At 40.9% G+C, this 14,217-nt stretch overlaps 1 protein-coding gene across 4 annotated transcripts in view; it reads left to right on the top strand.

Moving 5' to 3' along the window:
• Positions 1-10,419, top strand: part of LOC117948703 (ras association domain-containing protein 8) — a 14,725-nt gene extending 4,306 nt beyond the window's left edge. For 2 of the 4 annotated variants that reach the window (XM_034878456.1, XM_034878457.1), the window contains exons 2-6: positions 2,776-2,957; positions 5,854-6,653; positions 6,866-7,063; positions 7,563-7,710; positions 10,052-10,419. In XM_034878456.1, the coding sequence (XP_034734347.1) occupies positions 2,855-2,957; positions 5,854-6,653; positions 6,866-7,063; positions 7,563-7,710; positions 10,052-10,179 (1,377 nt within the window). In that variant the 5' untranslated portion in view covers positions 2,776-2,854 and the 3' untranslated portion in view covers positions 10,180-10,419. The remainder of the gene's footprint in view (positions 1-2,775; positions 2,958-5,853; positions 6,654-6,865; positions 7,064-7,562; positions 7,711-10,051) is intronic. The other 2 variants (XM_034878458.1, XM_034878459.1) reach the window with 2 other exon arrangements.
• Positions 10,420-14,217: the final 3,798 nt, after the last annotated feature.

Genomic DNA, 14,217 nt, shown 5'->3' on the forward strand with positions numbered 1-14,217 from the left:
CCCCCCCCCCCCCCACACACACACACACACACACACACACACACACACACACACACACACACACAAAGCAGTACCGTATTTAAGCTCCTACAGTAAAAAACTCCTACAGTATTTCATGGTGGTGTATGTCACAGCAGTGTGTTGGTTGTGGTAGAACACCCACAGGAGCATATGGTAGGTTTTTATACCAGCAGCCAATTGAAGCCCTTTTTCTGCCAGCTCTGTGTGCTTCTGTAGGCCTTGAGAATTGTCATCAGCAGCCAGGAGAGCAAGCTGCTCGGTGCTGCTCCACACCTCACTGCTCTGAGAGGAATGCATCTTGAGGCACTGCTATTGAACCAATACGAGACTGAAACAAATGACCTCTGGAGTCATAAGAAGTTTGCTGCAGTTGATCATCTCTCTCAACTGAGCCTAAATAGAAATCACAGGAATTTAAGCCATCCTCTGTCTCATGAAATGCCTCTCTGGCATAAGATGAGCTGCACAAATCAGGGAGCGGGCATCTCCCCAGGCTGTGGCTTTGACGGAGGAATGGAGCTTGCAGAGCTCAGGATGGCACTCTGCCCCACACCGTTGTGCTTGTATCCTCAGTTGGGTTTTCTGGGTTTATGTTAGTGAATGTAAATGTTACGAGTCTGAACCGGAGCAAGTGGCATTTAGAAATGCCACACTGAGTCTTGTTGAGCCTATGCAAAGAAGAGGCATTGACTCAGCCAGTTTGCTTTGTTTTTTTTTTTATTGCACATGAAATCGTCTGCTTTGTTTGAACAGTTGTCTCTTTTGTAGAGTTTTTTTTGTCTGTGTGTTTTGACAGGAAATACGTCAAATTGACTATTGTTGTACTGTACAGTATTCCATGCAGTGGTCCTTGTAAATCCCTCTAACTCAGTGTTGTTGTACTGTAGGTAGTATTTTTTTTCCCCTTCCCCCCCCAGTGTATCCAAACCCCCCTGACAGATCCACTATGCCTGCTTTACATCAAGTCCTGCTCAGTCCCTATTACCGTTTCCACATCCTCCTGTAAGATGGGTAAAGCAAAATTGTGACAGTGTTTTGGGTCACTGCAGAAAAATTTCTGTGCGTGTGTGTGACTATTTCCTCTTCCTCTTCATCCTTCAGCCCTTAGTGCCATTTAAGGGCTGTCTGAATGAAGGACAAAAGCACTTTCCTACCAGCTGTGAATACGCCAAGAATAGAGTGAATTAGAGTCACATACAATACATCTACACACTTGACTCTGTCTTAAAACTACCTGAGCTAAACTGATTAGTCAGTTAATCATTGTAGTACTGTAGTATTAATCGTCCTAGTCATTTAACAAGCAAAAATGGCAAACATTAGCTGTTTTCACTTTCTCAAATGTAAGGAGTTGCTGCTCCAAGCTTTTGGTTTTTGGACTAAGGCCGGCAAAACAAGCAATTTTATGGTGTCACCTTGGGCTTTGGGAACTTGTGATGGGTATTTTAACCTTTATTATAAAGTAAATAATCAATCAACCAGAAAAAACATAGGGAAAATAATCATAAGTTTCAGCTTCGTCTCTTAAAGTCTACAAATGTTACCTTCCAGCACTTTCCAATGTCCTTGCCATATTTAGAAAAGCAGTTGTTGGTGTGTAGGACAGGCTGGTGTGGATGACTTTGTGAATGTGTATAGGGACTATGTGGGCTGGGGGAGGTGTAATTGGTGGGGGGTTGGCGAACAAAGGGACCTATTGACTCAGTAGTGTAGGTGCAGTGAAGGTTAGATCCATTGAGTGTGATACAGATCTGGGGAGATGCCATTCATGCTCTCACCGTACACCGTCCTTGGAAGAACGTTTTTGAAGGATCCCTCGCCATAGATGGGCTTTTCATACACTGTGTTATGTCAGTAGTTATTTAAAGCACTGCTCTTGATATTGAGAAAATTAATATAGCAGGAAACAACTATTTGCTCGGAGGGCGGTGGAAAAGTATTATTTGACAAGTTGGGGAACAGTGTGCAAGAGCCGTGTTGGGGCAATCCCGGACCTCTTTTTTATATTAAGTACAGCCCCTTTCAACAGATCTGTGCTTTATAAATCACAATGGGATAGCTGATTTTGTGACTCTTTAAAATGCATCAACAATCAGTCAGTAGCAGTCATAATAATAATAATAAGAACAGCGCTTCTCTCAACTGAGAATACTTTACATAGAATACTCTACATTAACTGTTCACAGGACTCAGTAGGGGAAAAATGACATAACAATGTAAGATGTGTTACAGAACAGTGAAAATAACTGCCATCACAAACAAAACCCTACTAAACTCCCCCGTGTTATGATTCATCTGGCTCTCCCTTTTTCTTTTTGACAACATTTTTATGCCTTCTCTGTTCCTGTCCTCTCTGTGTCATTGAGCCAATCTTCCTGATGTAATTCTTTATACAAAAGCAGGAACTAGGCTTGGGAATGTCTGCTGGCAGACTCTTCCTGCACCCCCAACAGCCATGCACCTATTCATAGAGAAGAGCAAAACAACAGCATTATGGCCAGCTGGTCCTGGGATGCCTGGCTGTATGAGTCCATTCTCAACTGGACTATCCCTTTGATCATAAGCTACTGTTAAAATAGCCTGAGTCTACCTTGCATAGTTTTGCTGTATATTTTGACCACTTGTGTTTGAAGGTATTACCACAGTTGTAACTGTTTGCATGTGTCTGTTAAAACGTTATCCTATAAGGCAACTAAGCATTTAAACTGTGGTCTTGAGCACATCCTGACTAACTTCTTCCTGTTTCCTCCCCAGTGCAGTAGCCAGAGTGTGTCAGAGTTCAATAATGCCGGGGCCAACACACCCCAACCGGCTTCATCGCTTCTGACCCACCATGGAGCTCAAGGTCTGGGTGGATGGAGTCCAGAGGGTCGTCTGTGGGGTCACTGAGGCAACCACCTGCCAAGAAGTAGTGATTGCGTTGGCACAGGCTATAGGTAGATAATGTCCTACTATGAAATCACACACAAGCACACCTGAGGTAAAAACAGAGTTGATTCACTTGGGTCAAGCGGTGACACTCAATAGTTTATTTAAGCACCTGTTCACCTGCATGGGTGTGTTAGAGAGAGTGAAGGGGTTGTCATATTTTTTTTGTTGACCGCTTCTTTCCGTTGACCTCTATTATTATTTTGATTATGAGCTAGTACAGTTTACCTTTTTCATTAAACAAGATTTACTAAACCTACTTTTTAGAATTAAGCTTTTTTTGTGAGCTCACCATAAAAGAAATCCAGGCCCAACTTCAGACTCTCAGTGACTTTAAGTTAGCATGAAGTCGCTACATTAGCTATAGCAATATATATTTTTGGCAAATAGTGGAGCGAAACAAGGATTGTATACTTCTGGTTTGTTGATTAGGTTTTCTTCCCACTGTGGCAATATGAAAGAGTAGAACAGTTGAAGACTTTAAATCAAATGTATTGTTAAGCAGCATTGTTCAACCAACAACTTTAATCTAAGTATGCCAAACTGCCTTTTGTTAACTGAAAAAAAAAGTCCATTTGAAGTAAACCTGTATTTGTACATTGATACAGTGGATTATAGTCTGAGGCTTTATTGGTACTTTCTTGGATCTAAGCACCCCCTTCCCCATATGGCTCCACAAGGAACGGGGGTACTTGAGCAGACATTACTGCCCACAAAGCGCATGGTAGGAGGAGGGAAAGTATGACTCATCTGTGTCTTCTGCCAAACTGAGAAAGCAGCATGTCTAATCCCCTCCTCTGCCATTTTTCTATTAAAAACATGTACACCATGTGAAATGATCAGATATTGATTTAGGTATTTAACATCTAAAAGTGTTTCTGTCTACACAATACATAAAAGTGTTGTGTCTGGGTTTCCTCTATACTGCATTAAAAGATCTATTTTTTATAAACTTTGAATCAAAGGTAATGTGAAAGGATTGCTGGTAGTGCCGAACCTACAGAGAAAGACCCAACGCTGCACCCCTATGCATCTTTTAGCCTCATTCACGGATTATGTTTTTCCAGCCCGCATGTTTACTGTATAATTGAGACTTAAATGTTGCATATTGTAAAAAGTGAAATTCCCTTGTCCTTTTTTAATTATAAAGCAGGTTGAGGTGCTATATAAATACTCAGAAAGTATCTATACGCTCAGGCCACAAAGAAATGCAGTAGTATTCAGAAACGGTGCCTTTAAACAAGCTGTCGGGACTTTTGTACGGGTGGGATGTCACAACTACTTCTGCTCCTTTTAAGGCTCTCATCTCATTTCTTAAACTGCTATTTTCAGAAACAACACTCAGACAGAAACATTTGAATGTTTGAGGGGCCAGAAACATGGCATCCAAAAGGATGATAATGTTGCTCTGAGTCTGTTAAATGTGTAAGAAGACAGTTGTTTGCTACCATGTTATTTTAAAAGTTAGATAGGATGACAGTATATCATAAGTATTCTACCGATTATTCCATCAATTAATCATATAAGAAATACTTTTTGTTTTATTGATGAGCAATAAAATACAATAGTTTGGTTTAATCTTCAGAAAAAGCAAAATTTGTATTGCCTATGTTGCTTACAATATTATTTCTCAATAAACTAAACATTGCGTGCATTTAAGTGCCATATTAGATTGTTTTTATAGAAAACATTTTCTGAAATGCAATAACAACCTCAAACTAAAGCACACATTAAACATTCATAAAAATTATCTTAAAGGGCCTCGAAGCGTTGTTAAGCAACGTTAGAAGCATTTTCAAACAAAACGAGACTAGCTTGCCCCTCCATCCTCCTCATCCCGTCCCCTCCCCCTCCCTTCTGTGCTTCCGCGCACTATCCCCCCACCCCCAAATCCTTCTTGTGGGTTGTTGGCTGGAACGCTGGAACACTGTCTGTGTATATTTTGTGTGTTCTGGGGACAGGCAGCTCGCGGATAGTGAGAAGGTGTTTGCTCTATGTGACAATAAATGTTATAGCCTAAAACACATGTGACATCACTTAAAGCACCTTTTTAATTTGTGCAACTTAACTATTAGAACTACAAGTTTCAACCTGAGACTGATCTGTATATAGGCATATATGTTATTGTTTGTTACACTCAACCTTTTTTCATTTAAATATTTTATTACAATGTCACATAGCTCTGTTCCACTTATACTATTAGATCATTGATCTGCTGTTTCTCAGTGAAGAGAGAGTGAGAGAGAGTGGTGCCTAACATTCAGCTGTTTTTCCCGAAGGGATAGTCAACAAGTCAGTTCTTTAGATCAAATTGTATTCACCACTACATTTTCTTGTATTTGATTTTGGTAATTGTTTGGTGTAGTTTCATTGTCCATACGACTGTGATTTACTTTTGCCGGGTCCGCTTCGTGGAATGGAGGATTAAGTTGTTTTATGATAATTAATTAATCACGTTTGAACTGATTCCAAACTTTGGACACTTTCTGGCGTTTTCTCCAGCCTGTCTCTTCTCTTAGTCCCAGACGTGCGTTCTTAACTTTGTAATCAGTCTTCACGGCATGTGTTGCAAGCATAGACTGAATAGTATTAAACAGTCTATGGTCGCAAGCAGTGTCAGCCCGGTGTGCGACAGTAATCATCTTCCCTGTGGAAACACCGTGAGCGACACAACGCTGGTAACATTCGTTAAATGAAGCTTTGAGGCAAATCATTTTGCGTACAGGATTTTTAGCAATCAAATTATTCAAGTAACTCATGGAATCGTTTCAGCCCTACTTTCTAGTGGTCAAAATTGCTAAAAGCAGCTTTAAATAAAAGTTAAAAATCTTGCATTTTGGCACAACCACCTTCTAGGAAAAGAATCTGTTACAGCTCATGTTTTTTGTGTTGTGTTCTTTACAGGTCGCACTGGGAGGTATACTCTGGTAGAGAAATGGCGGGACACTGAGCGTCACCTAGCCCCTCATGAGAGCCCTGTGGCTTCTCTGAACACCTGGGGCCAGTATGCTGGAGACGTCCAGCTAATCCTGCATCGCACTGGCCCCTCCCTGACTGAACGACCCCCCTCAGAAGGACCACCTCTCAGGGGCCCTGAACGTGGGCTGCATCGGCAGAGCCTCCCTCCCCTTGCAAAGCTTCGTCATCCCAACGATCGCTCCCTCCGCCGCCGTGAACCACGCCGCAAATCTCTGACTTTCACCGGTGCACCAAGGGGCCTTAGGGAGATACTGGGTGGAGGGCGCATTGGCGAGGCCGAGGCTAAACGAAGACTCCTTCATGGAAACGGTGGGAATCACCACCATGCAGGGCCAGCCATTGGTACTGCATCGCCTGGCCTGTGGGCCTGTCGCATGGAGGATCTGGTCCGACTGGTCAGTTTACAGAGAGAGACTCTCAATGTGCTGGAGAAAAAGCTGGAGGCCTATGAGGCTGAACTCCAGGCCTGGGCTGAAGGGCGAGGGGGCCGAGGTGGAGGTCGCATTGGGGACCAAGGTGGAGGAGGAGGGCTGATAGAAGAGATCCTAAGGCTGGAGAAGCATCTGAGAAAGAACAATGTGGAGATGGAGGAGGAGGAGTTTTGGGCCACTGAGCTTCAGATTGAGCTAGAGAGTGAGCGACAGCTGGAGGAAAGACTGCAGGAGCTAAGAGGACGCCTGCAGGGCTGTGAAGTGGAGATTGAAGAAAATCTGGCAATGGTACAGGTGTGCTACGTGTGGGAGATTTTTTTTTAGGGATATTGAATAAAAATCCTTTTCTTTTGGGGAAAGATAATATATTTAACCAGAATGAAAAAAAAAAGCTAATTCCGTAGTCTGTTCATAATCATTATAGTTGTTCATCTATTACCCTGCTAGTGTTTGTAGTACGTGCTTTCCCTCTTTGACCATACCTGTCTCTTTCTTTGCCCCATCAGAGTGTAGAGGCAGGCCTGGAAGAGGAACGGCTGCAGAGGGAGCGGCAGGAGACACAATGGATCAGTGAGGCCGAGGTTCGGGCTCAGGTGCTCAGAGTCAAAGCAGAACTGAAAGCCCAGGAGAGACAGGCTGTCCAGCTGGAGAGCAGCTGCAGAGCTGTGGACAGGTCCCTTGGACAAAACAGCAAGAAAGTGCAGGTGAGACATATGCCTGCATTTGATTACTTGTATACATTTTTTTTAAACAAAATAGTGCTGCTTAGAGCCGTGAATGATGTCCCATCCGAGTTAAATGGGTTCCATTTACAAGTCTGATTTTTCATTGATGGGTAGGCTCTATCCATGTTAGCCGTTATTAGCAATGCCAGCTGATAAATACAGATTACAGTTTTTGTGTTTGTATACAAACAGTGTAACAACCATAGATATAGAACATGTTCTATATCAAAATGTAACAGCATGTCCACAGATATGAAGTGGGACAGGACTGTGTGTACGACTGATTTAGTGAAACACAAATAAAACAGAAGTGCTAATAACTGTATGTTACTACAGTTTTCACAACACGGGGCATCCATGTTTGGTTCTGAGCTCGAACAGGCTCATATAATCTGTACCTGTAGATGTCGGTTTCAAGCTGTTGTTAATCCTCTCATGTTTCCTCGAGAATCACTCTTCTCATGCTGTTTCTCTGAAGGACATGCAGCACGAGCTGGAACAGCTGACCAAGGAGCTGAGGCAGGTTAACCTTCAGCAGTTCATCAAGCAGACCGGCACCAAAGTCACAGTGCTGCCGGCCGAACCCACCGCTGAGGATGAAAGTACTCACAATAGTCATGCTTTAGGTAATATCATTTTCTTATAAACATTAAATGAGTGGATTTTTCTTGAGGAATGTCCTTTGGAGTTAAATATTTAACATGCTGCAGATATAGGAGTGTAGTCCCATATACTGTAGTGTTGTGTGTGCCTACTGTAGGTATCTCTCGCTGTTGACTTAAATGACAAGTAAGAAACTGACCTTGTAGGTACAGTATGTAATCTGTAACATAGGGGTCAGTTAGGTCTAACCAATCTGAACTGGTCTGACCCTAGACGGTAATTACAACTTAATCCTCCGACAGTATGGACTTTGACCAACTATTAACGCTGCTGTTCACACAGGCGACATACAGCTTATTTTTGCAACTTGTAAGTGCCTGTGCATTAGTAAAGTAATTCTGTTCCATTAGGGCTTTTATTTTTATGTCTTTACACCCTGCTGAGAGAACATGACTCTGATTAGTGTTCAAGTGCAGTTTTCCAGTTTTATTTAAAAAGTGAATACATCACTTTTAAGCAGCTTCACTTGTTACTTTATTTCCTTACGAACAATGTAGGGTTATTTTTTAAACAGATTCTGCCGTAGTGCTTACTTCACAGGAAACGCTACTTTCCATCACTTCGTAGCTAGTCCATATCGATGACTTTTCATTTTCGGGATTGTTCAGGTGTGGCCAGAAATTCCGCCGGATGTCCCTCATTTTCGGCCGGATGTCCATCACCTTCCGCTTTCTTTGTGTTGGCATTTAATGATGCGTTCCTGGCAACCCGTAACCGTTTTTTTCACAACATTCTACCTGTTAGAAATTATAAATAAATAGACAACTTAGGCAACAAATAGGCAACATAAAGTAGTTCTTCAGATTGTAATGAAAATAATATAAATACCATTATGTACTACTAAAGGTTATGTTTTTATAATGAAACCCAAAATATGTCACCGTCTAGAAATAGCTAGTATCAATTAGCGCTAGCTAACATTAACGTTAGGCAGCTGCTATTGCTAGCTAGAAGGGTTTGTCATGACTTTGCCCGGAATGCTACAAAGTTGTGAGTCGTGAAGTTGTAACTTACGGGCTAAAAACTCTGGTCGATTTTATGAAGACTATGATTAACTGCTCCTCAGATCTCGCAATGTATAACCAGTGTTATTGTAGGGGAAACAATAAAGTGTGAGTGTGTGCGCGTGTAAGAGAGATTGTGATGTGAGGACAGCATTAGTTTTTACCCACTCCAGTGGCAATTATAGTCTCCATGCCAACAGCTGCCTGGATACAGTCAAACCTCTACGTCTATCCCTCATTCCTTCTATCATGCTGTTACTCTATCATATGCTCAGCAGTTTCTGTGATGGGCTCATTGGACCAAAGCTCTTGTCATCCTACTGGAGACTAGCAGAGAGCTGACACATAATCTAAGAGCACTGAATAACGGGAGAGCTGTCCCATTGCATTAGAGGCTATCCACATCAACTTTCAGCCTGCTGGTTATTAAAAACTTACCAGTTATATGGGACAAACAATGGAATTAGTGATCAATAGTAATTAAGATTGACTTTCCGGAGCAAGTTTGAGGTTAGACTATAGCAGTGCATTATGCGTTACCAGGCACATAACTACCATCTTTTCAAACTAAGCATGGAAACAAAGAGCTGCATATCCAAGTTGCAAAACAAAGTTCATAGGCAGAAGCCATTATCTACACTCTTAGAAAATAAGCCTGCAAGCACAGAAATAAATGGATAAATGCACATGTGCAACCATAAACGTGACCTCCCACCACATCTCTGAGTAATTTAGTATTCCCACATGCCCACTGCCTTGAAAAATGTTGTCTGAAACATGGACAAGTGAACGGAGAAACTATTAATTGGTAGCAGTGACTGTGATGGTCTTTTTACGCCTACTTGATTTTGTTTTAAATCTGTTGAAAAAACAGTTACCTCAATGTTCACTTAAATATCTCACCACCCCAAAGAGCCCAGATATCGTTTAGAGCACTAGGTCTCTTTATTAAACTTAATGGTGATGGATCCAATTATGAAAATTAATGAATTCAGTGCTCATGTCCTTCTAGTAACCTCTCTCTGTCTCTGTCTCTGTCTCTCTGTGTGTGTGGTGCCTGGCCATTCTCTGCATGGCTCGGTACTGCCCCCTGGTGGCACCATAGCAGAGACATCATGCAGTGCCCACAGCACTTAGTATTTTTTTTTTTTATCAAGTCATTATTATTTGATATTAAGTACATTTCGAAGTTTTACAAACAAAATAATGAGACTAAAATTAGAGTAAAAATGTAACTATATTTTCAGCACCAAACCTTTGGAATACATCTTTTTAATTTGATACCTTTCTTTTTTTTCATTCTCAGATTTAGTTCCTCTGTCTGGGTCCCTGAAGCGCCCTGTGTCGTCACACACGATGTCAAGTCACCTCCGGGTCCTCCACAGCCCTCTCACTTCTGGCCTGAACCCAGAGGGGATCTATGTGTGAGGCTGCTCTACTCTGAGAGAAGACGTCGGGTCTCCCTTCCAGAGCCTGGTTCACCCCAGAACATATTTGTAAGTGGATATCTTTGTACAGGATACCTCAGTAGCACACTCCTACGCAATGTTCCCGAAGGTAACCTCAAGCGTGAAGACTCAAATAGTGAAGTAACTATGTTAAAATCGAAATAAAGGTCATGGAGCACTTGGTGGGACTGAAAGACGAGTTTAAAGGCATGGCGAGAAAACCCACTGCAGCAGCATCATTCGTCTTGGTGCACAGTCTCTGAAGATGTTAGGACTTTCTGAACATCATGTTGTTTTGGACCTTTGTAAACCTATCCAGTTAATGAACTTTCACTCTCACTTTTAGTACCTGCTGAATGATTTGTATTGTTTTCTCACTAGCATCATGATTCAAATTGATTGCCTTTTGAACAGTATTCTTAAGCTCTTGGTATGTGAATCTATGAACTATATATCTAAATGTAATTTCTGCAGAGAACACATTTTACCCAGAATACTGACTGGTTCTTATATAAGTAATGAAGGATCTACTTGTGTCTATAGGATACCTGTCTAGAATCTATCGTTTTGCATATCAGAATGTATTCCTGTAGCTCTGACTCTGTTCATGTTAAAACTATGCACAAATGGTTAATAGTTTTGTTACTGTCTGGTATGTACCAAAATGTTTGCTTACTGTAAATGTTTTCTTACTTTTCAGCTTTATTTTAGTGAATTGTTATATTTTAATACAAAGCGGTGCATTCACAGTAATTAAATGCAGTGCCCTCATTCCTGCAGTAATGTCTGCATAATGAAACAGTGTTAATAGCCCTTTTAAGCTAATTTTTGTTGTTAAATGACGATACAATATATTTTTGCCAAATGTGTTATGCTCGTTTTTCCTGTAAGGATCGGTGGCCAAAGATTAGCAGGCCTTTTCGCATGATTGTGTCGTTAATATAGCCATATCTGGATGTGCAACACAATACAGTAAATCGGTTAGTTGAATTGAAAAATGGGGGCATGTAATAATACAATGGATAGCTACAGTATGTATGAGAGAGTGAGTGAGTCGTGATTGAAGAGGTGTGTGTGTGTGTGTGGAGTCACAAAAGCTATGAAGCGTCTCTTAGGTTGTAGTTCAGCTGCTATTCCAATCAAAGTGCCTTATGTTCATTCCACGGTTGCCGTATTCAAATAATGTACAGTAAGCTTTAGTAGAGACATTGAAGCAATGGCTGTGGTCAGTGTAGAGCAGATGTTGCTAGATGTTTTAGGACCCCATTGCTGCACAGATAGAAATGGCAATAGAACAGCATCAAAGAGGAAACTATAATTGATATATTTGTCAGTATTATGTAGAAATGTCAATAGAACATTTTTGATAATGCTGTCCACTCTGCCACGGTATTTTTGTCTCCATACTGTAAAATGCATTTAATCTGATTTATTTCATCATGCAACACATACTATAGTCAATAGTTTAGTTCAGTGATGTTCCCCAGGAATAAATAGTTGATGTGATGCTGAAGTGAAGTCCACCTTGTAACATACAGTATCTACAAAAACACAACAAAATACATCATCACTACAGTTTGTCTCTGCATTTCAGGTGAAGGAGAGGCCTTTTTTTATTCTTAGGTTAAAGAAAATCTTTGTCTATAATACTGGTGTGGATGACTTTCCCTTTAAGAAACCACTTGTGTACATTTTCCATCCTGGGATGAGATGTAGCTGTTTACAACCGTATATGTTCTAAAGAACTGCAAGATGTCAACTGTACATTATCAGTTTTTATTTTTTCCTGCCTTAATATACTGCAACGTGCTGACAGATGTATGGCTGTAACTGGCTGCTGATATGACATGGGATTGCATGATTCAATAAACCATCTTACAAAATCAAATGTGTCACGTGGTAACTGTTTGCGTGTGGATGTAAATGAGAAGGAAATCTGGAGTTTGGGCTCTACATGTCTGTCATGCTTTTTGCCACTAGATGGAGACATTGACTCAGTATTGGTGGAAATATGTACACACCACTGCTAGGAGACAATTAAAGGATAAGCACAAGAGAACGAAATTATAACAAATTTCAGTGTATAAAATGCATATGCATGGCTTTATAGGAGGTTTATAAGGGGACAGTATGGCTCACCGGATGCACATTGCTGGGATAAAGCCTAACGTCCGATGTGAGTGGTTCAAAGAATTAAAATATATCTCGAGCCAGAGCTTCTTTCCCCCCCTATCCCAGAATAGATAAGTGGTGCAGCCAGACCATACACCAGTACTGACAGCACTGTGGAGATTTGGCAATGTGAAACTATTAAGTGGGTTGTATCTGTAAAAAATAAAACGCAAAGATGATTGTGCTGAAACTGTTAAAGTTCCTCTCAATGGTCAGTAAAGATAATGTCGGAACCTTATTGTTATTTGAGCAGAGAAAGAATAAAGTTTCAAAGGAAATTGGGGGGAGGCTCGTTGCATCTCTACATTGTAAATATACTAAAAAAGGAGCAGCAAATTAAAGTGCCCATATTGTGAAATAATAACACTTTCTGGGATTTTGGGTGTTATTTTGTGTCTCAGGTGCTTCTGCACGCATACAAACTTGAAAAATAAACACCCATGCTGTTTTAAGTGAGATACAGGTTTCTGAATGTCCTCTCCCTTCAGTCTCCAGGTGAGCTGTTCAAAATCTCCACGGCTTTCTACGTCACTAGCCGCAACGAGGTGGCTAACCGTAGCACATGCTAGCGCTAGCATGATAGCTCGTTCTCAATGAGAAAACACTGCTACAACACTAGTTCACCATAATCTACAAAAGACTACTTCCATGTCCCTGTTTTCCACTAGTGCGCCTCGTTCAGAAGAAGTCTCCCAGCTAATCCTACCTTGTGCTTACCAAAGTTGGAGAAAGAGTTCGCTACTGGCATGTGTGACTCCCAACCCAGGTAGTACAGAGGTAGGATGTCTCACTCTGTAGCTAAAACGAGTGAGATGTCTCACTCTGTAGCTAAACCAGAGACCTAAACACACAGGCTGAAAACAGGATCTGCAGCAATGTGCAGTACAACAAAAATAGGGTGATTTTGGTTAATGAAACCATATAAAACTATTCTGGTACAATCTCAACATACAATTATGAACCTGAAAGTGAGCATAATATGGCGCTTTAAGACAACATGCATTTTCTTTCCCAACCTTGAAAGGCATGAATTGGCAGTAGTTGGACTTTACTGTTGCCAGCATCAGAAGAAAGCATAAAGTCAGACATTAAAATTTAAAGGCTGTTGAAAGTACACATAAAGATTCAAATAATATTGCAGTGAGCCGGTCAATGGAAACAACAAAGACTGGATTTGACCCTGCTTAAAGTTTTGGACAAGGTGGGAGGAGGCCCCTTGTTTTTCATCAGCCTGTTATCACATGCCATTTGTTTAAAGCCTCGGCTTACTGTACACTGTACATTCCTCTGCTGTGACCTGTCAGCTGATTAGAGACTGATTAGTAACATTTCATCTACTGGACTTCCCGCATTGTTTATTCATAATACTGTAGTATGGACCGGTTGTCTTGCGGACATATAACATGATGTTTTTCAGTGTGTGTTGTTTCCTGTTAGTTAAATATTAACATTTGTTTGTTGGAATAGTTTCCCACATGCTCACTGAACTCCTCCCTGAACTTCTCTTCTTGTCTCACTGGGAGCAAAAATGGAATTTGTGTTAAACAAGAACAAGCCTGCAGAGTTTAGTTTTGATATTTATTTTACAACTCATCAGCAATAATTTAGAACAGTATATGTGTAAAGCATTAACGAAATGTGCAACAGTTGCTCATTGAAATCTTTAAAAAAAACATAGACTTCTACAACATTGACATAGACATGAATGCTTTATGATATATTCACAAAAGGATCTATTTACAGACACGCATGCCACCTTATATAACAATTGTTAACAGATTTGAGGCAAAAAACAGCTTAAGTAAACTACAAAAGCAATGTCATGTATGCAAAATACAATGGAAAT

Source organism: Etheostoma cragini, chromosome 8 (assembly GCF_013103735.1).
Source record: "Etheostoma cragini isolate CJK2018 chromosome 8, CSU_Ecrag_1.0, whole genome shotgun sequence".
NCBI lineage: Eukaryota > Metazoa > Chordata > Actinopteri > Perciformes > Percidae > Etheostoma > Etheostoma cragini.